The sequence below is a fragment of the Miscanthus floridulus genome, chromosome 14 (assembly GCF_019320115.1).
Source record: "Miscanthus floridulus cultivar M001 chromosome 14, ASM1932011v1, whole genome shotgun sequence".
Taxonomy (NCBI): Eukaryota; Viridiplantae; Streptophyta; class Magnoliopsida; order Poales; family Poaceae; genus Miscanthus; species Miscanthus floridulus.
In genome coordinates, this window is record NC_089593.1 from 82,062,961 (window position 1) to 82,090,443 (window position 27,483).

General features: G+C 42.0%; 1 protein-coding gene and 1 pseudogene across 1 annotated transcript; both read right to left on the reverse strand.

Annotated features, from left to right (window-relative positions):
- Positions 1-285: 285 nt before the first annotated feature.
- On the reverse strand, positions 286-10,444 carry LOC136503870 (putative disease resistance protein RGA1; annotated as a pseudogene).
- Positions 10,445-25,284: 14,840 nt separating this feature from the next.
- Positions 25,285-27,078, reverse strand: LOC136503871 (uncharacterized). The gene has a single exon (XM_066498808.1). The coding sequence runs from the start codon at positions 27,076-27,078 to the stop codon at positions 25,285-25,287; it is 1,794 nt and encodes a 597-aa protein (XP_066354905.1).
- Between the last annotated feature and the right edge of the window lie 405 nt (positions 27,079-27,483).

Below are 27,483 nucleotides of genomic sequence, written 5' to 3' on the forward strand. Positions count from 1 at the left end.
TGTACAAATTCTAAAATAACCTACAAGGCAAGAATACCACATCTCTTAACAAGTCCAATTGAAAATTGGATACCCATAAGTAAGAGTGACATCAACACATACACACCTGCGCTGAGCAGACTGCATGAGCTTTACAAATGCACATGGACCTGAATTTGGACCCATTTGGAAAGAATAAAAAACAATCAGGAAATAGGTTCTCCGGTAAATCTATGAAAGGAAAAATGAGGCTCATGTCTAGAGGTTACAACAAACTCACCAGATGAAGCACTAACCGGCAATCGCTTAATAAATCGACTTATGCGGGATGTGGGAGATGAGGTGTCAGTCCTCATTTTCTCTGTTGTACCGCTTCGCCAGATCGGGGCAAGCATTGATCTCCAATCGTAGCAGAGAGGTTAGGCCTTTTATGCCCTCCGGCAAGGATTTGATTCCTGGACAATTTCATCTGAAATGCAATACCTTGCGTATCAGCGGCCGTGGAGCCTATTGCAGGCCTCTGGTTGGCTGTTTTTTTGGCATGGGACCCACATACATGCACATTTTTTGTCAGACAAAGGACCACTTGAATGCGTGTACGTTCGCTCATTTTCTTTGGCTGGCTGTGAATTGGAGCTCGACTCGTTCAGCTCTATGGACATGCGCGTCTCTCTCTTGTCCCTGTAGTTGTAGTAGTACCGTGTGACTTTAAATATCTTAGCAGGCTCTACCATTTTACTACTTCTGTGTCCAAGAAGCCACACTCTGTCCTCCTGCTCGTGTTTTCCTCTTATTTCGAACTCCTAGCCATGAGCCAGACACCAACTCTTCCTGCTTCCGGCGATTGATCTGAGACTTCTCGTTCTAATGGCCGTGGCCACCGCTTTAAGGATCCTTTGCTTCGATGTGCTTGTGGTGATCTGGCGGTCGCTTTACATGCTGGCACACCTCGCAACCAAGGACACCGGTTCATTAAGTGTTCTAAGCATGTAATAGATCTTCACCTCATGCATTCAGTATCTTTTTCCTATTTTCTGATTTTTGATGATGCTTTTTTCGGGACAATGGTTGTGCTCTTTAGATCTGGGACGACCTCCTTGAGGATTATGTCAACATTCGGTTGTCTCAAGCTGATATGGTTCATCATAACATAGTTTTTGGTCTTAGATCTGATATTGAAGCCAAGGCTGTGCTTTTGGCCGAAGCAATGGAAGAGCTTGCAGCTGCCAGAAGCAGTAGTCGCCATAGGCTTTTTTTCTTTTCTGTTCTTTGTTTCGTTGTTTGCTGGATCCTAGCCAAATCATTCAACTGAGCTGTACTCCGTTGTTTGTAACTGCAGTAATTTCTTAGTAGTTCATGTAGCACTTGTATCTTTGAACTTTATGAACTTGGCTCAGTCTTTAGAACACCAGATCATAGCCAAAGTATTTTTATTTTCTTTTTAATTACATTTTGGTGCTACCTCCCTCAGTTTCCCATGATTACGTAAATTTTGTGCGTGTTATTTAAACGATTCATTCCGCTTTACGGTTGATATATTTTATCATTCATTTCATTGTGAGTATTTATTTAGAAAACAACGTGTTCTAGGTGTCTGTATTACTAATTTAGTAATTAGGGCAAATTCATGGTTTTATTATAACCAAACCATATTTGAACTGTCATCTAGACATTATCAATTATTTTACTTAACAAGTTTTTGTTAATAATTTTCAGTCCCTGCCGCTTCAATTTTCTAGCCTTACTTTGTGAATTTTGAAATATTTCAGTCCCAGCCGCTTCAGTATTCTAGCCTTTCTTGTCACCTATTTGTACTGTCATCTTTTTTTTTGCAACCAGGTACGTGCCATGTACTACTGGCCAAAAGTTTGACAAGTCTACCTACTGCACCGTTATCTTTTTTATCTCCATCCATACCTCTCATGTACCTCCCAAAAGTTGGACAAGACTAAACCTGATAGCACATTGTACTATTATATCATTTTCTTTATCCTACCCTTGTGTCTCTAGTTCTTTTACTAGACACCCCTACCCTCGGAATATGTCACTAAAACTGCATAGTATGTTTGTGCAGACTTTTTTTAGAAAAATAACATAAAAAACCTTTTGGATCAGTTATATTTAAATTTTGTGTCCTTAATTTAAATTATGTTTTATAGTTTACTTAATTTAAATTATATGGTTGCCGTGGGTACATTGTGTTCGTCTTGAATTGTTGATTTAGACCGTCCCTTTTTTTCATTTGGTTGCAGTCGCATTTCTCTGCCTATTTTTTCACTCTTTTGTTATAATTGAATTACCCTTATGCGCAAGTGAAATATAAAATGAACTATTGGATATTGGCCTAAGCATTTTGGTACAGGCCCCTCCAATATTGGAACATTTTTTTTGTTACATCTTGGTATTATCAGTTTGGATCAGTTCCTCCTTTTTATTTGTCCAGTTTGGTGCCTCTTGTCCCCCCACGTTTGGATATTGGCCGAATTAGTATCCCTTATATTTAGGTCTCATATTAATTTGGCACCCCGATATTTTCATATCTCCCATTTTAAATTATTCTGAGACACTAGGAATATCTCCCAATTTTTTTTTCATTTGTAAAATGGCCAATGATGGAAATAGGAACTTTAAAAGAGCGAACCTTTAGATCTTACAACCGTATTTTATTCAGATTAGTGTGTCAGTTGACTTTTGATGGATTACTACAACAACACTATTCGGTGAATATAAAATCTAAAGTTCAGACGTGGCTCTCTTCATAACAATATGAGAGGGATAAGTTACAATAATTATTTCAATTTGACACGTAACAGTACACAAGTCAAATTGCTTCTCTAGGCCGTAATCTACATGTGAATGCATATTTCTTCACGGAACTTAACTAGGTCCCTTCTCCACATCAGGTACTCTACTAGAACTCGATGCACAACGTTGGCTTCTTTTTTTTTCATGATCCCTTGCCATGTCGTGGGCGTGGACTATGAGATCGGCGTATGAGCATATTTTAAGTAGTCAGGGCAGAAAGGGCAGGAAAATTCATTGTTTTCACGTACTATACAGCCATCTGCACCATTGATTAGCCCTTGAGTAGTTTGATTCTTAAGGTGACGTATGTTTTAATCACTTGCCACACCTTCAGCTGAAACAATCATGTCGTCTTCTTCCTCATATAGACTACTAATGAGCTCTAAAATAGCTTTTCCGTCAAATTTGTTGCCATGGGAAATGTCATCTCCAACTCTATATGTAAATATTAGAACAGAGTAAATTATATTAGTTGTTAAAAAGAACATCTACTTGTAATAATAATCACATAGTATGACATAAAATTAAATATTCACTTGGCATACCTTTCTTTGCCCTTTCCCATGATTAAGCTAGCCTTGCAGAGCACAATACAACATGTGTGTTGTGTTGGGGCTTCTAGGAATGGTGGTAGCCTATTATATAGTAAGTTTACTATTTATTATTTTTTTCTCTCTTTCTCACAGTAGAATCTTTCACGTGAACTATGTACCATTCTTGAGGTTCCTTTTTTCCTCATGATAATTTTGTGGTACATGCAGCAGTCGCATATATCCGTTCTCGATTTACTTGGCCCTAACCTTCTATATGCTTTTCGTTCAAATATTCGTTCTCTTGTTGCATGTACCAAATAGTTTTGTCTTTGGTTTAGTACTCGATACCCTCTGGTGAACCTATCTCTCCAGTTCATTATTTGATGGTGCAGTTGACAAGACCGGCGCCGCTGCAGTGATTCCCTTAAAGTATTTTTACTTTCCGTCCCATCGTCCTCAGGGAATCCTGCTCTTTGTACATGTTCGGCAGCGGCACCATACCCCTAAGGTTTTAGCTATCCATAGCTAGAGGGCCACCTGTTCTCATCGCCACTCATCATTTATGCTATCAGCGTTCCCTTCGCCACTTCCTTGTCCATAGTTTAACTCTTTCTTTACCATGGACGCCGTTCTTAAGGTAAGCATCTTCATCATTCAATTATTTTCAATAGCACGTTTACATTCCTAATATGTACATATTTGTCATTCGCAGAAGTATTTTGGTTTTTCATCCCTACGACCATACCAGCGTGATGTTGTGGACGTAGTTAGAAGGGGCCGTGACTGTTTAGTTGTCATTGCCACTGGTGACGGCAAATCAATGTGGTATGTGAGAATTCCTTCATAAGTGCCCGCATCATGAACCACATTAAAGCGTTCTTATTTATTTTTTACTAAATAGGCATTCACATGTAGATTACTGCCTAGAGAAGCAATTTGACTTGTGTACTGTTATGTGTCAAATTGAAATAATTATTGTAACTTATCCCTCTCATATTGTTATGAAGAGAGCCACGCCTGAACTTTAGATTTTATATTCATCGAATAGTGCTGTTGTAGTAATCCATCAAAAGTCAACAGACACACTAATCTGAATAAAATACCGTTGTAAGATCTAAAGGTTCGCTCTTTTAAAGTTCCTATTTCCATCATTGGCCATTTTACAAATGGAAAAAAATTGGGAGATATTCCTAGTGTCTCAGAATGATTTAAATTGGGAGATATGAAAATGTTTTCATATCGGGGTTCCAAGTTAATATGAGACCTAAATATAAGGGATACTAATTCGGCCAATATCCAAACGTGGGGGGACAAGAGGTACCAAACTGGACAAATAAAAAGGAGGACCTAATCCAAACTGATAATACCAAGATGTAACAAAAAAAATGTTCCAATATTGGAGGGGCCTGTACCAAAATGCTTAGGCCAATATCCAATAGTTCATTTTATATTTCACTTGCGCATAAGGGTAATTCAGTTATAACAAAAGAGTGAAAAAAATAGGCAGAGAAATGCGACTGTGACCAAATGGAAAAAAGGGACGATCTAAATCAACAATTCAAGACAAACACAATGTACCCACTGCAACCATATAATTTAAATTAAGTAAACTAGAAAACATAATTTAAATTAATGACACAAAATTTAAATATAACTGATCCAAAAGTTTTTTTATGTTATTTTTCTTAAAAAGTTAGTACTAACTGCACAAACATACTATGCAGTTCTAGTGACATATTCCGAGGGTAGGGGTGTCTAGTAAAAGAACTAGAGACATAAGGGCATGATAAAGAAAATGATATAATAGTACAATGTGCTATCAGGTTTAGTCTTGTCCAACTTTTGGGAGGTACATGAGAGGTATGGATGGAGATAAAAAAGATAACGGTGCAGTAGGTAGACTTGTCAAACTTTTGGTCAGTAGTACATGGCATGTACCTTGTTGCAAAAAAAAAGGATGTCAGTACAAATAGGTGACAAGAAAGGCTAGAATACTGAAGCGGCTGGACTGAAATATTTCAAAATTCACAAAGTAAGGCTAGAAAACTAAAGCGCAGGGACTGAAAATTATTAACAAAAACTTGTTAAATAAAATAATTGATAATGTCTAGATGACAGTTTAAATATGGTTTGGTTATAATAAAACCATGAATTTGCCCTAATTTCTAAATTAGTAATACAGACACCTAGAACACGTTGTTTTCTAAATAAATACTTGCAATTAAATGAATGATAAAATATATCAACCGTAAAGCAGAATGAATGGTTTAAATAACACGCACATAATTTACGTAATCATGGAAAACCGAGGGAGGTAACACCAAGATGTAATTAAAAAGAAAATAAAAATACTTTGGCTATGATCTGGTGTTCTAAAGACTGAGCCAAGTTCATAAAGTTCAAAGATACAAGTGCTACATGAACTACTAAGAAATTACTGTATTTACAAACAACGGAGTACAGCTCAGTTGAATGATTTGGCTAGGATCCAGCAAACAACGAAACAAAGAACATAAAAGAAAAAAAGCCTACGGTGACTACTGCTTTCTGGCAGCTGCAAGCTCTTCCATTGCTTCGGCCAAAACGACAGCCTTGGCTTCAATCTCAGATCTAAGACCAAAAACTATGTTCTAATGAACCATATCAGCTCGAGACAACCGAATGTTGACATAATCCTCAAGGAGGTCGTCCCAGATCCAAAGAGCACAACCATTGTCCTAAAAAAAGCATCATCAAAAACCAAAAAATAGGAAAAAGATATTGAATGCATGAGGTGAAGATCTATTATATGCTTAGAACACTTAATGAACCGGAGTCCTTGGTTGCGAGGTGTGCCAACATGTAAAACGACAGCTAGATCACCACAAGCACATCGAAGCAAAGGATGCCTAAAGCGGTGGCCATGACCACTAGAACGAGAAGTCTCAGATCAATCGCTAGAAGCAGAAAGAGCTGGTGTCTGGCTCATGGCTGAGAGTTCGAAATAAGAGGAAAACACGAGCAGGAGGACAGAGTGTGGCTTCTTGGACACGGGAGTAGTAGAATGGTAGAGCCTGCAAGGATATTTAAGACCACACGGTACTACTACAACTACAGACGGTGAGTGTGAACAGGCTGAACGAGCCGAGCCAGAGCAAACGAGCCAAGCGCCCTGAGCCGGCTGCATGTATGTGGTCCACTGCCTGCGAAAAGTGACATGCACATGGGGTCCATAATAAAAAAAGCAGCCAATCAGGAGCTCCACGGGCGCTCATAGGCAGGTTTTTTCACTCTGCAATTTCATGATCACGAGGCTTTGTACGGAAGTGAGGCCGCACATGGATTGGGGAAGACAAGTCAGCCTCGGCAACCTAGTAATTTTGAGTGTGCGTAGAGAGTAGAGCTGTCCCAGGCATTCGGGCAGTTGGTAAAATGCATGGCAAAAACTTATCTTGAGCACCTGGAGGGAGGTGAGCTGACCCATTAATTGGGGAAGGCAGCTAAGGCTATAGCAGTTCTCGATGGTCAACTCTTGCAGAGACTGGAGTTCCCCTAGTGACTCAGGCAGCACACAAATACCAGAGCAATGTGTCACCACAAGAGACTGGAGGGATGTGAGGCCTCCCAAGCTCTCTGGCAGCTCAGTTAGCATATCAGAGAGCTGAATATGGAACGACTGAAGTGCCGTCATGTGTTGCAGCAGCTCCCACCCACGTCCAGATCCTAATCCTGTCATCCCATCTAGTTCAAGCTTCTCCAGGTGGCTAAAACTGGAGGACGAAGAGGACCCTTGGCATTGGCCAGGCGACTGCAGCAGTTGCTCGCTACTCTGGGACAACATTAAGTGCTGTAGCGACAAAGGCACCTGAGGCATGACCTTCAACTTAGGACAATAAATTATAGACAATTCTGATACACAATTACCAACTCGGACTTGTCCCAAGTGAGTTGTGCTACTGCTGCATTGCCCCCTCTCTTCTCCATCAGCCATGGTCTTCTCTGCTACCATCCACACTGCTCCCAAACTAGGCAGGCTACTCATTACTAACTTCACCAGCGAAGGAAATGGGCCGCCGCTTATACTCTCAAGAGAAGGCATGTCCCACATCCCAAGCTCCTCCAAAAAAGGCAGCCCAGCCAGTCCACGTAGATGCTTCAAGTTTGGAAAATCTCGTAGTTCCATCACCTTAGAAATGGAAAGTGAGAAAGCCCCTGGACTCCGCCACCAACTTGATTCTGCATCCACTGTGCGTATCTCCTACCTGAATACCCACAGATTTCCAGCTCTTTAATCCCAGCCGTCGGTTCCAGACCATCAAGTACAGCCGGCCTCAACTCAGTGTTCACCTCACCAACATCATGCGCCATCCCCTGTCGGCTCAACCTCTGTAAGTTTGTCTTCTGTTTCAAGCATGCCCTATGTGCATCATCTGGATCCATCACATGTTCAATACCTCTAATAGTTAGATACTTATTATTCCTACCTATATTTGCAAGCTCTGAGATTTTGGCAAACTTTTCACTTTCACCCACAACAAAGAAGTCCAACTTTTGTATTCGACTGAGCTGTCCAATGCCTACAGGCATCCTTCCCAATTTTTTACAATTCTTTATGTTCAAAACATGAAGCTTATCCAAGTTGCCAATGCCTTCAGGCAATTCTACCAGCTCTTGACAGAAGCGAAGGTCCAAACACTCCAGATTTCTGAGTTCTGTGATACTTGATGGCAACCTCTCAATTTTGGTGTTACCAAGTCTCAATACTCTTAATTTTTCGTTTCTACCAATAGAGTTTGGCAACACTGTAAGCATACGGCAATTGGAAAGATCAATGCTTGAAATCATTTGACAATGACCAATAGAATCTGGTAAAAATTTCAAACGTTCACAACATGATAGGTTTAGTGTTCTTAACTTCTGCAGCTTGCCAATAGAGTTTGGTAACATTGTGAGCTCCATGCAGTCACAAAGATCAATGCTTGAAATCATTTGACAATCACCAATTGAATCTGGTAAACATTCTAAACTATTACACCATGATAGGTTCAGTGTTCTTAACTTCTGCAGCTTACCAATAGAGTTTGGCAAAGTTGTGAGCTTCCTGCAAGCGCAAAGATCGATGCTTGAAATCATATGGCAGTCACCGATTGAATCTGGTAAACACTTTAGACTTTTACAACCCGACAAATTTAGTGTCCTCAGCTTTTGTAGCTTACCAATTGATTTCGGTAACTTGAGAAATTTATCACAATTTGTTACGTGGAGCGCTTGCAGGCTCCAAACATCTGAAATGACCTCAGGAAGTGCTTCCAGTTCCCATGAATATGAAATGCTAAGATACCTAAGATATTTTATTTGCAGTATGGTGGTGTGTATTGAGTCTAAAATGGTACCTTCCACCATGATACTGCGCAAGTGTCTTGCATTCTTCAATTCTTTGCCAAATATTGAATCATCACAAGCAGCAACATAAACAGCACGTGCCTTTACAAACAAATTTTTGGGTAGAAGAATTCTTGGTTCATCAGTCAAAGAAAAGTATCTATAGTTATTCGTTGATTTGGTAGCCTCCATTGGCACAACAGTAGAAATTTCATCACTTTCACCAAGAAAAAAAAATCGTCACCTAAGATGCATCGAGCAAGATCATGAACCAAATCGTGCATCCTACATGTCAGTCTCCCACCTTTTTCCTCCAGGTTTAAGAAAGACATTTGCACAAGAGAATTGAAATGCTTGTGGCCAACATACTCCAAGTAATCCACACCATCTTCCAAAGTGATCAGATCATGAGCAATCCATTGATCAATCAATTGTTCTTTATCAATCTGATGACCTTTGGGAAACACTGAACATATTGTGAAGCACTGCTTCAAATGAGAAGGCAAATGAAGATAGCTCAGCCTCAAGCATGAAAATACTCAATGTTCTTCACCCTCAACATCTAATAAGCTATTGTTTCTCATGGCCTCCCACTCTTCTATCAGTTCCTTGTCACGGAGTACACCTGCTAGAACTTTAATTGCGAGTGGTACCCCACCATATTTTCCCACAATCTCTTTTCCAACCTTAAGAAATTCAGGGTCCAAACTATTTTCGGCCATTCCATAACTTTCTGTGAATAGTTGCCAACTGCTAGCCTCAGATAATAATGACAACTCAAATGCACATGTTGATCCTAGTATTTCTGCAACTTTACTACTACGAGTAGTCAGTAAAATCCTGCTTCCAGGTGCACCAATATTGATCAGAAATTCCCAGAAATTTTCCCACTGAAATCGGGACTCGATCCAAACATCATCCAGTACAAGAAGAAACCTCTTTCCAATTAACTTGTCTGAGATTGTTTTTCTCATATGTGGCACACCATGCTGTCCAGGATTATTGTCAGCAAAAGCTTCAAACATTTTTTTGACTAGCTTGTCGACATCAAATTCTTTTGACACGTGAACCCATAGCGTAGAGTCAAAAATTTTCTTAATGTTACCATCATTAAAAATCAGTTTAGCCAAAGTAGTTTTCCCAGACCCACCAAGCCCGATGATGGAAATTATCTTGAGTTTCAGTGGATCATCAGACTCTTCAAGCTTGGATATTATAAGTTTCTTATCTTCATCTCCTCCAACTACTGATGCCTCATCAATGTCAGGCCATGATGACATCTCCCCAGTTCTCATCTTTGTTTGCCGAACAGGAGGATTCACTGATATACTATTCGTTGTTGCATTATAGTATGTTCTTTGCTTCACAATTGCAGCAAATATCTTTTTGATTTTCTTGATCTTGCTGGCTGCCTTACATTGTGAAATAAATGATTTTGGTTTTGTGCACATATATTTGGACATAATACTACCATCAGCAGCAGCGTCATGTTTCTCAGCCTTCAGCTGGAACTCATCAACAACATCATCAACAGCATAAGCAATATCTTTCAACCTTTTGAGCCATTTAAATTATGTATCATGCCACATAGCTTCATATCTTGTTTCCAACCAACTGTTGATCTCCTCAACTTGATCCCTGAGCTCCTCGAGATCTCTTTTCACACCCACAACGTAGCTGTACTCTTTGATTAACAGTGGTGCTAATTTGTTGGCCACAACCTTCAATGTTGTAGATATCACAGCAGATACTGCTGCATTCTCCATACCGAGTGTAGTTTTGAAAACCTCTCCTTCACCAAAATTTCCTACAAATTGCATTGTTAAATTAGAAGCTACTCTCAACAAAGTAAAAGAAAAAAGGGATTTTTTTTTAAAAAAAAAGTATGCTAAGATATGGGTTTTACAGCATACAATTCATTCAGTCATGCTTCTTTATATGTCTGGTGCCATCATTTATGGTTAGTGCAGATATTGATTTTATAGATGTGCGTGAAACAGTGGTTGATGATATATCTGACCTAGGAAAACAGGTGTAGCAGCAGTAGCTCTTTAGCCTTTTGTCTTTGGGTCGTTGAAGTGTTTCTTCTCAAACAAACTTTACTAGCCTTCTTGCTGCTTACATCATAGGCAGCAAAAATAAGCACAATATATGAGGAATCAGAGGTTAAAGGCTATGACATATAGTGCATATATGAAAGCAAACTAAATGGCTAGTTAGTGACTGGACGATGAACATACCATAGCCTCGAGCCCAGAAGAAGCAAAAGCAATCACATATGGTACTAACGATGTATGACTTGTGAGTTTCCGGCCTTCAGTACCTGACAATTGGCAGAACAATCACCAATTTTGTTTGCATAATTACATTCAAAGCGGAAATTCTAGAAGTCCATTGTTGGAGAAGTTATGAATGAACATCACTGGTGCAAACAAAAAGAATAATGGAACAAACGACTTTTGTCCATGGTTAAAAAAAGGAAATACATGGAGCTCAGGTCAGCTGTAATGATTTGTCACTTCAGTTAAGTACCTGACAGTCAAATGCCAAGTTATTGTCCAAAAGATTACCATTCAAAGCAGAAAGCGCAGAAGACAGTACAAATGGACGAAAGTAGCAGAAGCGAAGAACAAAACAATACGGTATGCAAAATATGCAAATCAGAGCTTTCTGGAGCCTAATTCTATTGTTTTTACCCGTGCCATCTCCAAATGTGGCACAACAGAGCATCCAGAATCTGGGTTCCACAATGCGGGCTTGAGCCTAGATTTAGATTGCCAGAGATGCAAGAGCACTTGTGAGCTCCAACTAGCTTGTGATGCCCCTAGTGAACTAAATCAGCTGCACACAAAGGGAAGCAACCAGGACACAAGGAGTAATGCAGACTTGGGGTGTTGAACTGCATCCTTGCAAATAAACTCTATTAGCCCGCTTATGGATGCAAGCGGATTGTCTGCAAGGTCCACAAATAGGTTATTTTCACGTTCACAGGTTCCGCGGATACTGCAAAAAAATGACATATTTCCAGGTCTTGCGGACAACCTGCTTGCAATGCATCCATAGGCCCGCTTGTTCCTTACATCACAAGGACCGAAAAAAGCACAATATATGAGGAGTAGATGGTGACTGGAAGATGGACATACCATAGCCTCTAGCTCAGACGAATCAACAGAAATCATGATTTGTGACTTCTAATCAAATTTCTTGCCTTCAGTACTTGACAATAGGCAAAACAATCACCAGTTTTGTTTGCTGAAAACAATAGTGATCTCCAGAAAGGGTAGATGTCAATTGTTGGAGAAGAAATCTATGAACGTTGCATATATTATGAGCTCAGATCTGCTACTTCTGGCTGTGCCACCTGCAATCTCCAGATGTATTTCTCCTTTCCTCCTGTGCACTGTATGCAAATCAGAGCTTTAGAGGTAGAAGGCCAGGGAATTATGGTGCTGGTGCTAGTTATGACGTTTCTTTGTGAAGTCAACTATGCTTACAAAGAGGAGGCTTTTACATGTGTGCTATTAAAAAAGTTTGAAATTACACATAGGCCATTAAAAAAGTTGGCCGCACACATATGCCACCGTTCTGAACTTCTTTGCTCTCCAAGCCATTCCGTCCGCTTTTCTACTTAACGGTGTCAAACAGACAGGTGAAATGACCATTTTACCCTACGGTGGGGTCCGTTTGTCAGCCACGCGCTCGGGCGAGGTCAGGCGCGCCTCCCGCGCCGCCGCGGCCAAGAAGAAGGAGATGGCGGGGAGCTGCAGCAGTGGCACAAGCCCCGACAGCGACGTCGAGGGCCCCAACGTGCAGGGAGGCGGCCTCGTCCCCAACGGCGGTGGCGAGAGCCAGGAGGCGGCCCGCGTGGAGCTACCGCAGCCGGTCCTCGCCGTGGATCTGACGCAGCGCGCGTGGAGGTGACGCGAGGAGGTCCGCCCCGGCTGCCTCGGGCGCGTGCGGGCGAGTGAAAGCTCTAGTTTGGTTTTGGTGAATTGATGAAACCCTAAGTGCTAATCTAGTTTATCAAGTGATCACGATATAGGTAACACACTCCAAGTTGCGAAGCAAACAAAGATCATAGCATGATGAAGATGATGTCATGGTGATGATCAAGTGCTTGGACTTGGAAAGAAGAAAGAGAAAAACAAAAAGCTCAAGGCAAAGGTATAAACCATAGGAACTATTTTGTTTTAGTGATCAAGACACTTAGAGAGTGTGAACACATTTAGGTTTGATAGCCGTACTATTAAGAGGGGTGAAACTCGTATCGAAATGCGGTTATCAAAGTGCCACTAGATGCTCTAACTCATTGCATATGCATTTAGGATTTAGTGGAGAACTAACACTCTTGAAAATGTTTGTGAAAATATGCTAACACATGTGCACAAGGTGATACACTTGGTGGTTGGCACATTTGAGCAAGGGTGAAGAAGTTAGAGGTGAAATGGAGTTAGTCACAAAGATGCTGGCGTCGGTCAAAGGACCGGACGCTGGGTCGCTCAGCGACCGAACGCTGAAGGGCTGCATACGGTCGTGTTGTCGGTCAGCACAGTAAGAAGTCACAGTGTGACCGGACGCTGGCAGGGTCCGGTCAAGCATGACCGGACGCGTCCGATCAAGCATGACCGGACGCGTCCGGTCGGTAAAAATCAGTTTTGGAACCTTACTGTAAACGACCGGACGCTGGGTGTTCAGCGTCCGGTCAACTCAGGCGCAGTGTCCGGTCAAGACTGATGACCGTTGTAGTTAGGACACATGGCTGACTGCGAGCGACCGGACGCTAGGGGCTCAGCGTCCGGTCAACTGACCGGAGCGTCCGGTCAGCCCGCGTTATGCCCAGTGAAGGAGTATAACGGCTCTATTTCATGGGGGCTTCTATTTAAGCCCCATGGCCAGCTGTAGCTCACACCTTTTGGCCATTTTCATTGACATAGCAACCTTGTGAGCTTAGCCAAAGTCCTCCCACTCATTTCCATCATTGATTCATCATCTTTGTGAGATTGGGAGAGAATCCAAGTGCATTGCTTGAGTGTTTGCATCTAGAGGCACTTGGTGTTCGTGTTTCGCGGCGGGATTCGCTTGTTACTCTTGGTGGTTGCCGCCACCTAGACGGCTTGGAGCAGCGAGGATCGTCGAGCGGAGGGTGGTGATTGTCTCCGGCTCCGATCGTGGTAATTGTGAGGGGTTCTTGACCTTTCCCCGGTAGAGCGCCAAAAGGTACTCTAGTGGATTGCTCGTGGCTTGTGTGATCCTCATCTTGTGTTGGTTGTGCGGCACCCTATCGAGGGTTTGGCGTGTGAATCCAATTAGCGCGTGAACCTCCAAGTGAGTGAATCGTCACAACGAGGACTAGCTTGCCGACAAGCAAGTGAACCTCGGTAAAAAATCTTTGTGTTCATCATTGATTCCGAGGTGATTGGTCTTCATTGTTATTCATCCTTATGATTGATTGGTTTCTTCATCTACACGGCGGTATAACATTCTTGATCACTCTCTTTACTTTACCGCAAACTAGTTGACAAGCTCTTTAGTGTAGCTAGTTGTGAGAGCTTGCTTGCTTGGTTGGTGTGGCTCTTTAGTTAGCCTTTGAGAGCACACTAACATAGGGTAGTGTCATAGCTATTGTGTGAATAGATTCTACCTAAACTAGAATTGTGATAGGTGGCTTGCATTTTGAGTAGGCTAGCGCAACACTTGCTTCGCCTCATAATTGTCTAACCCTTTTTGTTAAGTGTTGTTGTAGAATTTTTTATTAGGCTATTCACCCCCCCCCCTCTAGCCATTAGGACCTTTCAAGTGGTATCAGAGCCGAGGTCACCGTGATTTGAGGCTTAACAACCTACGGTGTAAAAATGGCTCAAATCAACAACACCAAGAAGCCACCCCAATTTGATGGCATAAATTATCCATATTGGAAATCAAAGATGACCACACACATCAAGTCAATCAATAGAAAGGTGTGGAAGGTGGTAGAAACCAAAATTGAGATTGGTGATCTGGAGAATCCCACCGCGGCCGAAGAAGTGCTTCTCCAAAACAATGACATTGCTCTAAGTGCTATTCATGATGCAATTGATGAGAGAATATTTGAGCAAATCAAGAATATTGAGATGGCTCATGAGGCTTGGAAGAAGTTGGAAGAATTATTTGAGGGCACTCAAGCCGTGAAGGGTACAAAGGCTTACATTCTCAAGGAGAAGTTTGCAAGCTTCAAGATGAAGGAGGATGAGAGTGTACCGGAGATGTTTCATAGGCTTCAAGTGCTTGTCAATGATCTCAAAGCACTTAGAGAAGAGGTGAAGGACAAGGACTTCTCCCACAAGTTCTTGAGATGCTTGCCTTCAAGATTTGGCACATTGGTCACTATTCTAGTAAGGAGTGGTTTGGACACCATGACACCAAACCAAGTGTTGAGAGATATAATGACCGATGATACATATAGAGATGATGATGAGAAGGAAGAAAAGAAGGAGAAGAAAGATGAAAATAAGGATGAGAAGAAGAAGAGTGTGGCATTCAAAGCCACATCATCCAAGGGCAAAGCAAAGCAAGAAACATCAAGTGAGGATGATGATTCATGGGATGATGATGATGATGAGAAGATGGCTCTCTTTGTCAAGAGATTTGGCAAGTTCATGGTGAAGAAGGGCTACCATGCTAGAAGAAAGAAGTCTTCATCCAAGAACAAAGAAGAGTCAAGAAGGTGCTTCAAGTGTGGAAGCAAAGATCATCTTGTTGCTCAATGTCCATACAATAGCGACAATGATGATGATAACAAGAAGAACAAGAAGAAGGACAAGAAGGAAAAGAAAGAGAAGAAGGACAAGATGGCCTTCAAGAAGAAGAAGGGTGGTTCATATGTGGTCACTTGGGATAGTGATGCTTCCTCAAGTGATGATGATGATAGTGATGATGACAAGACCACCAAGAAGAAGAAGGCACTTGCAAGCATTGCTATCAATGAGAAGCCTTCTCTCTTCGAATCTTCATCATGCTTCATGGCTAAGGCCACTAAGGTACAATCTTGTGATGATGAAAGTGATGAAGAACATGATGATGAAAATGAACATGAACATGAAAATGATAGTGATAGTGATAATGATGAACCTACTAAGGATAAATTATTTGACATGCTAGAAGATGCTAGAGAACACTTTGACATTAAGAGAAGAGAATGCAAAAGCTTGCATATGGAAATCAAAGCCCTTAAGCAAGCCTTTGATGAGCTCAATGTATCTCATGAGAGGATAGAGGAAGCCAATGAGAAGCTTGGCAAAGCTCACAAAAAGCTTGAAAAGGCTCATTCCTCTTTGCTTGATGAGCAAAATAAAAAGAAGCATGTTGAAACTTGCAATGTAGGTTTAACTTGTGATATAATTGATGAATCACTATCTATGCCTATCATTGTTCCTTCTACTAACCCTTCTTATAGTACTTCCACTTCCACCTCATCTAGTGGTGATGGTCTCACTTGTGATGCCTCACTAGTGGTTGAGAATGAGAAACTCAAGAAGAAGGTTAACAAGCTCACTCACACTTTGGCTAAGGCCTATGGTGGTGAGGACCGCTTGCTTATGTGCTTGGGTAGCCAAAGAGCTTCTCTCTACAAAGAAGGATTAGGCTATACCCCCAAGAAAGGCAAGGCGGCCTTTGCTCCTCACAAGACTAGTTTTGTGAAGAACAATGATCGGTTTTGCATTAGTTGCAAGCAAGTGGGTCATAAAGAGCATGAATGCACCAACAAGAGCAAAAATGCTAATGTATCATCCCTTAAGCTTGATTCATGCTATATGCTTACTAAGGGTACAAATGGTGTGAAGGCTAAGTTCATTGGTAAACCATGGATGGGCTCAAAGAAGAAAGCCATTTGGGTACCAAAGAGCTTAGTGACTAACCTTCAAGGACCCAAGCAAGTTTGGGTACCTAAAAAGAATTGATCTTCTTTTGTAGGTAAATTACAAAGCCGGAGGAAGGCATTGGGTTCTTGATAGTGGGTATACTCAACACATGACCGGTGATGCAAGAATGTTCAACTCAATCAATACCAATGGCAATGATGGTTATGATAGTATCACATTTGGTGACAATGGCAAAGGCAAGGTCAAAGGGCTTGGTAAGATTGCAATATCCAATGACATGAGCATATCCAATGTGTTGCTAGTTGAGAGCTTGAATTTCAATTTTCTATCCGTGGCTCAATTGTGTGATCTTGGATTCAAATGCATATTTGGGGTAGATGATGTAGAGATCATAAGTGTAGATGGCTCTAACTTGATCTTCAAAGGCTTTAGATATGAGAATCTATACTTGGTTGATTTCAATGCTAGTGAAGCTAGATTATCTACATGCTTGTTCACTAAGTCTAGTATGGGTTGGTTATGGCATAGAAGGCTTGATCATGTTGGAATAAAACAATTTAATAGATTGGTTAAGCATGACTTGGTTAGAGGCTTGAAAGATGTTGTGTTTGAAAAGGATAAGCTTTGTAGCTTTTGTCAAGCCGGCAAACAAGTTGGAAACACCCATCCTAAGAAAAGCATGATGAGCACTAGTAAATCATTTGAGTTATTGCACATGGATTTATTTGGGCCAACACAATACACTAGCATCGGTGGTAACAAATATGGTTTTGTGATAGTGGATGATTATACTAGATACACATGGGTATTCTTTCTAGTGGATAAAAGTGATGTGTTTGCAACATTCAAATCATTTGTCAAGGGCATTCACAATGAGTTTGAAACAACCATCAAGAGAGTTAGAAGTGACAATGGTAGTGAGTTCAAGAACACTAGAATTGATGAGTTATGTGATGAATTTGGAATTAGACATCAATTCTCGGTCAAGTACACCCTACAATCAAATGGCCTTGTTGAGAGAAAGAATAGAACACTCATTGATATGGCAAGGTCTATGCTTAGTGAGTACAATGTGAGTCAATCTTTTTGGGCCGAAGCTATCAACACGGCTTGCTATTATAGCAACCGCCTCTATTGTCACCCATTGAAAGAGAAGACACCATATGAGCTCTTGAATGGTAGAAAGCCCAACATTGCATATTTTCGGGTCTTTGGTTGCAAATGCTATATCTTGAAGAAAGGCACTAGATTGGGCAAGTTTGACAAGAAATGTGATGAAGGATTTCTTCTTGGTTATTCCACTACAAGCAAAGTATATATAGTTTGGAATTTGGATAGTGGTACTCTTGAGGAAGTTCATGATGTTGAATTTGATGAAACCAAGGGTTCACAAGTAGAGAATGGGAAATTGGAAGATGTTAGAGGCATTCAACTTTCAAATGCCATGAAGAACATGGATATTGGTGAATTGAGGCCTAGGCAAGTGAATGATGATGAAGATGATCAAGTACAAGTGCTCTCCAACTCAAATGTGCAAGATGATACCAATCAAGCTAGTGCAAGTGGCTCTCATAATAATGAACAAGAATAAGTGGCTACTACATCATCTCAACCTAATGATCAAGCAAGTGCAAGCAATCAAGTTCCAATACTCCAACCAACAAATGTTGCAAGGTATCATCCATTGGACACTATCATTGGTGATATTTCTAGAGGTGTACAAACAAGATCAAGATTGATATCATTTTGTGAGCATTTCTCATTTGTGTCATCCATTGAACCAAAGAAGATAGATGAAGCATTGAAGGATGTTGATTGGGTGAATGCTATGCATGAAGAATTGAATAACTTCACAAGAAATCAAGTATGGGAATTAGTAGAGAGACCAAAGGGACACAATGTGATTGGGACCAAATGGGTCTTTAGAAACAAGCAAGATCAAGATGGGATAGTAGTAAGGAACAAAGCAAGATTGGTAACAAAAGGCTATACACAAGTTGAAGGTCTTGACTTTGGAGAAACATATGCCCCGGTTGCTAGATTGGAAGCAATAAGAATCTTGCTAGCCTATGCTTGTGCCCACAACATCAAGCTCTATCAAATGAATGTTAAGAGTGCATTTCTCAATGGTTACATCAATGAAGTAGTATATGTTGAGCAACCTCCCAGTTTTGAAGATGATAAGAAACCCAACCATGTGTACAAGTTGAAGAAGGCATTGTATGGCTTGAAGCAAGCACCTAGAGCATGGTATGAGAGATTGAGGGATTTCCTACTCTCTAAAGGGTTCACAATGGGCAAGGTTGACACCACTCTTTTCATCAAGAAGATTGAAAAAGATCTATTTGTATTGCAAATCTATGTTGATGACATCATATTTGGATCAACCAATCAAGACTTTTGTGATGAGTTTGGAAAGATGATGGCTAATGAGTTTGAGATGTCCATGATCGGAGAGTTAAGTTACTTCCTTGGTCTTCAAATCAAGCAATTGAAAAATGGTACATTTGTGAGTCAAGGCAAGTACATCAAGGACATGATCAAGAAGTTTGGCATGAGTGATAGCAAAGTCATTAGCACACTAATGGGAACCAATAGCAACTTGGATAGTGATGCAAGTGGAAATATGGTGGACCAAAAGTTGTATCAGTCTATGATTGGAAGCCTACTCTATGTGACCGCATCAAGGCTGGATGTCATGTTTAGTGTATGCATGTGTGCAAGATTTTAAGCCTCACCAAGAGAAAGTCATTTGAAGGCTACAAAGAGGATATTGAGGTACTTGAAGCATACACCAAATGTTGGTTTGTGGTATCCCAAAGGAGCAAAGTTTGAGCTAGTTGGTTACTCCGACTTGGATTATGCGGGATGCAAAGTTAAAAGAAAAGGCACCTCAGGCACATGTCAATTGTTGGGAAGATCACTTGTTTCTTAGTCATCAAAGAAGCAAAATAGTGTTGCATTATCAACCGCCGAAGCCGAATACATATCCACCGGTAGTTGTTGTGCACAAATTCTTTGGATGAAGGCCACCTTGAGTGATTTTGGAATCAAGTTCAAGAAAGTGCCATTGCTATGTGACAATGAGAGTGCAATCAAGTTGACCAACAATCCGGTTGAACATGCAAGAACAAAGCACATTGATATCCGCCACCATTTCATAAGAGATCACCAACAAAAGGGGGACACTGGCATTGAGAGTGTGGGCACCGAAGATCAACTTGCCAGTATATTCACAAAGCCATTGGATGAGAAAAGGTTTTGCAAGCTAAGGAATGAGTTCAACATATTGGATTTCTCAAATATGTGTTGATGCACCCCCCCCCCCCCACTTATATGACACGCCTCTCCTTCGAGCAATCCAAGGTAAAAGTTGATTGGCATGACATACATCCTTGCTAAGGACATGCTTAGTGCATCTAGTCATCTCTCCATTTTATTAGGCTCATTCATGAAAATTAAATGAATTTGATGTTTATATGGTATCACTATTGCTTTTATGCTTGACTTGATCTAGTGATAGCATATGACAAGTTTGTGTGCTTGTAAACCTAGTGTTTAATCTAGAAAATAAGCTCTAAGTGTTTAACTCAACATGGTACAAGATAACCCTTATTTGGAGGTGTGAAGAAGCTTGTCCTTGGATCAAACCGAGTTAAATATCTTTGGCATATATTCTAGTTTGAACCAAATTTGGAACTTTGATCCTCACCCCATTGATTGACATTGATAATCTCGACCCTACATGTAATACTATCTATATTTTGAACCTTTGTGGTCATTGATGACAAGGGGAGAGAGAAACAAAGATAGTAGTAAAGATAGTGAAAAAGGGGGAGAAATATCATAAAGGGAGAGAAAGAGAAACATAAAGATATCTTGATATATGACATAGGGGGAGAGATATGACAAAGGAAAGGGATCAACTAAAATTTTGAGCACACAAGTAGGGGGAGCAAGCTCATGAACTTGTATGGTGCATTTGAATGTGCATTTCATATGTTTGCTTGCATGGCACAAGTTTTAAATTTTGATATCCATGCTTGTGTGGTGTATGCTAGTTGTCGGTTTGAATGATGAAATAAAAACTAGCATGCATAGGATATCTAGTGATTTCATTTCCAAATATTTCCAAGTGGTATTGAGCTAACCATGGTGCTAAGAATGGTATATTGATGCACTCCGATTGGTATCACGCTTCAAAGGTCCATCTTTTATACCTTAGCATCATTTGGTAGACATTGTCTCTTATATTTCTTAGCTAAGCATATGTGCAAGCTACAATCCAAACTCTTAGCACATATGTAGGGGGAGCAATTGCTACCATTTGGGGTTCATGAAACTTGTTCATATTCTTTTACACATGGTAAATATGCTTGGACAAGCAACATGGATTCAATTGAATTTTAATTCATATATTTGTATAGGGGTTGTCATCAATTACCAAAAAGTGGGAGATTGAAAGCTCTAGTTTGGTTTTGGTGAATTGATGAAACCCTAAGTGCTAACCTAGTTTATCAAGTGATCATGATATAGGTAGCACACTCCAAGTTGCGAAGCAAACAAAGATCATAGCATGATGAAGATGATGCCATGGTGATGATCAAGTGCTTGGACTTGGAAAGAAGAAAGAGAAAAACAAAAAGCTCAAGGCAAAGGTATAAACCATATGAGCTATTTTGTTTTAGTGACTAAGACACTTAGAGAGTGTGATCACATTTAGGTTTGATAGCCGTACTATTAAGAGGGGTGAAACTCATATCGGAATGCGGTTATCAAAGTGCCACTAGATGCTCTAACTCATTGCATATGCATTTAGGATCTAGTGGAGAACTAACACCCTTGAAAATGTTTGTGAAAATATGCTAACACATGTGCACAAGGTGATACAATTGGTGGTTGGCACATTTGAGCAAGGGTGAAGAAGTTAGAGGTGAAATGGAGTTGGTCGCAAAGATGCTGGCGTCAGTCAAAGGACCGGACGCTGAAGGGCTGCGTCCGATTGTGTTGTCGGTCAGTACAGTAAGAAGTCACAGTGTGACCGGACGCTGGCAGGGTCCAATCAAGCATGACCGGACACGTCCGGTCGGTAAAAATTAGTTTTGGAACCTTACTGTAAATGATCAGACGCTGGGTGTTCAGCGTCCGGTCAACTCAGGCACAGTGTCCGGTCAAGACTGATGACTGTTGTAGTCGGGACACGTGGCTGACTGCGAGCGACCGGACGCTGGGGGCTCAGCGTCCGGTCAACTGACTAGAGCGTCCGGTCAGCCCGCGTTATGCCTAGTGAAGGGGTATAACGGCTCTATTTCGTGGGGGCTTCTATTTAAGCCCCATGGCTGGCTGTAGCTCACACCTTTTGGCCATTTTCATTGACATAGCAACCTTGTGAGCTTAGCCAAAGTCCTCCCACTCATCTCCATCATTGATTCGTCATCTTTGTGAGATTGGGAGAGAATCCAAGTGCATTGCTTGAGTGTTTGCATCTAGAGGCACTTGGTGTTCATGTTTCGCTGCGGGATTCGCTTGTTACTCTTGGTAGTTGCCGCCACCTAGACGACTTGGAGCAGTGAGGATCGTCGAGCGGAGGGTGGTGATTGTCTCCGGCTCCGATCGTGGTGATTGTGAGGGGTTCTTGACCTTTCCCCGGTGGAGCGCCAAAAGGTACTCTAGTGGATTGCTCGTGGCTTGTGTGATCCTCATCTTGTGTTGGTTGTGCGGCACCCTATCGAGGGTTTAGCGTGTGATGCCAATTAGTGCGTGAACCTCCAAGTGAGTGAATCGCCACAACGAGGACTAGCTTGCTGGCAAGCAAGTGAACCTCGGTAAAAAATCTTTATGTTCATCATTGATTCCGAGGTAATTGGTCTTCATTGTTATTCATCCTTGTGATTGATTGGTTTCTTCATCTACACGGCGGTATAACCTTCTTGATCACTCTCTTTGCTTTACCGCAAACTAGTTGACAAGCTCTTTAGTGTAGCTAGTTGTGAGAGCTTGCTTGCTTGGTTGGTGTGGCTCTTTAGTTAGCCTTTGAGAGCACACTAACATAGGGTAGTGTCATAGCTATTGTGTGAATAGATTCTACCTAAACTAGAATTGTGATAGGTGGCTTGCATTTTGAGTAGGCTAGCGCAACACTTGCTTCGCCTCATAATTGTCTAACCCTTTTTGTTAAGTGTTGTTCTAGAATTTTTTATTAGGCTATTCACCCCCCTCTAGCCATTAGGACCTTTTAGCGAGCTCGGCCCCGGACAGCCGTCGCGGGCACGGGCGCGGGCACGGGCGAGCTCCGTCGTGGGCGAGCTCGGCCCCGGACAGCCGCCTCTGGCGCGGGTACGGGCGAGCACGGCCCCGGCCACCGCGGGCGCGCGTGGGCGAGCTCGGCCCCGGACAGCCGCCGTGGGCGCGGGCGAGCTCCGCCCCAGCCACCTTGGGCGTGCGCGGGCGAGCTTGGCCCTGGACAACCACCGCGGGTGCGGGCGAGCTCAGCCCTGGCCGCCGTGGGCGTCCGTGGGCAACCTCGGCCCTGGACAGCCGCCGCGGGCACGGGCGCGGGGGAGCTCCTCCCCGGCCAGCCGTGGGCGCGGGCGCAGGGGAGCTCCGCCTCAGCCAGCCACGGGCGCAGGCGTGGGGGAGCTCTGCCCCGGCCGCGGCGGGCGCGCGCGGGCGAGCTCCGCCCCGGCTAGCCTCCGCTGGTGCGGGCGCGGGAGAGCTCCGCCCTAGCCAGCCACCGGGGGCGCGCACGGAGAAGAGAGATGAGGTCGAGTTTGAGAGAGAGAGGATAGGGATGAGAGGGGTATTATGGACGTTTTGACGGACCTGACCCACTTGTCAGGACTCCAAAACGGTGAAAAATGAACAGAATGCGGATGGAATGGCTTGGAGAGCAAAGAAGTTTAGAACGGTGGCATATGTGTGCGGTCAACTTTTTTAATGGCCTGTGTGTAATTACAAACTTTTTTAATGGCACACATGTAAAGGCCTCTATGAAGAGCCAAAGAAGGTAGAAAGCAACTAGAGGAAGCCAACAACCCCCATCTAATAGAAAAGGGAAAAGTCCATTTTTGACCATCGAACTTTTGGCGAAGTCCGAGAATGACCATCGAACTCTAAAACCAGTAATCTTTGACCATTTATTTTCTGAAACCAGACACAAAAGGCCATGGACTGCAGTCCACCTGGTTTTGACACCACGCCGATTTTGACGCCACCTACACATGACATTCATAGTTCACATGCTGTCAGGTAAAATTAAGCCATCAGTCAGGCATTACACATCACAATTCCTAGTTTAGATGGTAGCAACATGAACTTAAGCCAACAGTCTGGCATTACACCTCACAATCCATAGTTCAGATGGTAGCAAAATAAACTTAAGCCAGCATTCTAGCATTACACATGGGCATCACAGATACTTCAGATGGCATCACCAGGTGCTGGCAGAAAGAACATAGGGCCTTTGGCTGGTCTTCTAACCGGGAGCTTCTTTGGAGGGGATGGTCCTTGAGCATTCAAACGAACTTCAGCTTTCCCTGAGTTTATAGTGATAGACACACTTGAGCTAGCTTTGGTAAATGGCACATTGGAGTGCAGGTGCATAGTTGCTGAACCAGAAGGAGTTGTATCAACTTTGGCACTTGCGGATGTCTTGGCCAATGTATTTGAACCTCTAGCCTTGCAAAAGAAGAAATAAATCATTGAACACACATATTTTGTGAGGATCATAAATTGGCAATAATGTTACACTGGTTTTGGAACCATACCTTGGTTGTCCTTGTCCTTTTGTTCTGTGTACATGGAGTTGTATTTGCTTTCCTCTTCATGGATGCAACAGTGCTATGGTGAGGTGCACTTGATGAAGTTCCACCTTGTTCTCTTGAAACCTGAGCAGCATTATGGGACTGGCCATTCCTTTTGTCACATGTGGACCTGTTGTGACCAATTTGCATGCATTTCGTACACCTGATAATTGTGCCCGCCTTTGAGGCCTTTTCAGACTTTGGTTTCTCATGTGCTTCTCTCTTTCTTTCCTTCTTTGGCCTACCTGGCATCTTTACATATCCAGGAGCCTTTAGTGGTGTTTTCTCTAAAACAGGCCATGCATTCATTCCTTCCACTGGCAATAGACAATGGTCATATGTGTTTTTGAACTGTTCCACTGAGTAGCAGCTAGCAATGAATGGTGACAGATCATTTGTCTTGAAGAAAATGCAAGATATGGCATGAGGACATGGCATTCCAGATAGTTGCCAATGTCTACAGGAACACTCCTTTTTGTTCAGGTCCACAGTGAACCTGTTAATCCAGTGAACCACTTCAAATTGGTCTTGTCCATTACATATTGCATGGCAAACTCCAGATAAATTAATATATGCATTCAATTTTTTCAAGATATTTGGGCATATGACTGTGTTCCACCCATCTGATTTGGTCCTGTTGTGCTGAATTCTAACCATGACTTTTCTCCTAATTGTCTCAAGCATGGTAATAATTGGAAAGCATCTAGCCTCTACAATCCATTTGTTAAAAGATTCACACATATTGTTGTCAACTGAATCACAAAAAGAACCTAACCTGAACTAGGCACGGCTCTAGTGATGTGGATCAGTGTTCATTATAGCCTGAGCTCCAGCTTGTGTATCCTTTGCAAGTCTTGCCTTGGCTAGGTTGAACAATGTGACACAAGGGGCCTTTGCACAAGCCCAAAATTTCTTCTGCCACTCCTTCTTTTTGAACTTTTTCCTCTAATTGGCATATATATGCCTAGCACAATTCCTATGCTCAGCATCTAGAGCCCATTTCTGCACTGCATTCAAAATTCCCTTTTGCTGATCTGATATGAAAACCCATCCAGTGCCACCATACACCTCTATATCTCTAAACAAAAGATCACAAAACCAATCCCAACTATCATTATTCTCTTTCTCCACCACAGCCCATGCAATAGGATACATTTGGCTGTTTGCATCTCTGCCAATTGCACATAGCAGCTCACCATTTGTAGCTCCCTTGAAGAAGCACCCATCTAGCCCAACAACTTTTCTACATCCTGCCTTAAACCCTTTCTTCAAAGCATCAAGGCATATGTACATCCTCTGAAAAATGTCTGTATCACCTTGTCTTCTCACAATAACTGTGCTTCCAGGATTACTTCTCAATAACTCTAGCTGGTAATTGTACAAGAGTAGATACTGACCCTTAGTAGCATCTAATGCCTTCTGCATTACCATGGACTTGGCCCTCTTAAGCTTGCTAAAACTCACATCAGCAAACATGTCCTCTTGCACAGTTGTTTTCATTGAGTCAAGACCCCAAGCAGGGTTGGCAATGATCATCTTCTCATACTTGGCAGCAATTCTACCAGCAGTGACCAACCTATTGTCCCTTCTGGGTGGACATGTATGCTCAGCATTGTAGCTAGCAATCTGCCAACTACTACTCCTAGAATTGACAGAAGCCATGCACCTCCATTTACATGTGGACCAGTCACATACTGCAATCATTCTTGATGCCTCATTCTTGTAGAATTTGATAAGCTTCCTCTCAACTAGACCATGTTTGATACATGCCTTCTTGAATTGTTTCTTTCCACTAAACTTCATTCCAATCTCAAACTTAGAAATTGGTTCCTTCTTATTAAATCTTGGACACTTACTAGTACACTTCTGAATATCCCCATCACTCATCTCTTCTACTGAATCCTCATCATCACTGCTGCCATCATATGGGGTCAAATTTCCTTCATCCTCTATCTCATACAAATTTGGCACCTCTTTGGGACTGTCCAATATGACTTCATCTAAGTTGGCTACCTGTCCAGCCTTTAACCTCCTTTTAAACACCCTGAACTTGGTTAGAATTTCTACAACTTCATCATCATCCTCAGAAGAACACTCATCACCAGGTAAGTAGTCACTGTCACTGCTATCCCCAGACTTTGGATCATGGACAACTACTTGCTTGCCTTTGTCTTTCCTTGAATTTTTCCATCCCTCATCAAGCTGTATTGGTTGTTGGATCCCAGCTCTATTACCACTTGGAACAATGGCTGCACCTAAAAATTCATTGGCTGCATGCACAGGCTGAGTATCCTCTTCTATCTTAGGTCCTTCATCATCCAATTCCTCCTGCACTTCCTGCTCATTCAGTGAGTCATCTTCATCACTTGTTCCTTCCTCCTCTTCATATTCACTGCCTTCGTCACATTCACTTTCTTCCAAAGCAATAGGTTCTTCAACATAGATTTCAGCTACCTCTCCATCCCCAATGGTACCTGCTACCTCTAAGCAGCCTTTGTCATCTAGAAGCAGCCTCAGACCATTGTCGAGCTCTTTCCCAGGAAGAAGCCAATGCAAAAGAGCCCTTTCACTTACATTGCAGTGGTCCTTTAGGTGGCCAATAATCTTAGGCAGGGACACTTTATCCCTATCTATGAAGGAAACCTCCATCCGAGCACCGATGTACTGCACTTGTCTTCCTGTTCTTATGAATTCTCCATTGAAATGGAACCGGACTGGAAGATACTCAAATGGATCCATCCCCAGGACACTTTATCACTTGCCTGTATGACAAACAAGTTTGTGGCTGCATTAAACAATGGATTAAGCACTCCTACTCCCCAACCCGACATACAAGCAAAACAACAAACAAAGCGACATATCAAATGCAGCACTGCTGCTTCACCTCTTTATACGTTTTAATCCATAAAGGATATGATGGCAGCGAAATACAAAAGGCATAATCTTTACCAATCTGGAAAGCTAATGGAAAGTACTACAAGCTTCTCATATTTGGAAAGTCTAATAAGACATTTAAGGGTTTCGGAAGGCCCCTACATCCAGTTTTGTCCAGAACTTCGTCACAGCATGACACCTAATTTTGAAAATACATATCTCTGAAACTGCTTGAGATAAAATCATGAAATTTCATGAGCTAATAGATCC

Bases quoted from the DNA above. Each gene is read 5' to 3' on its own strand.
- LOC136503871 (XM_066498808.1), bottom strand. From the start codon at position 27,078: ATGGATCCATTTGAGTATCTTCCAGTCCGGTTCCATTTCAATGGAGAA.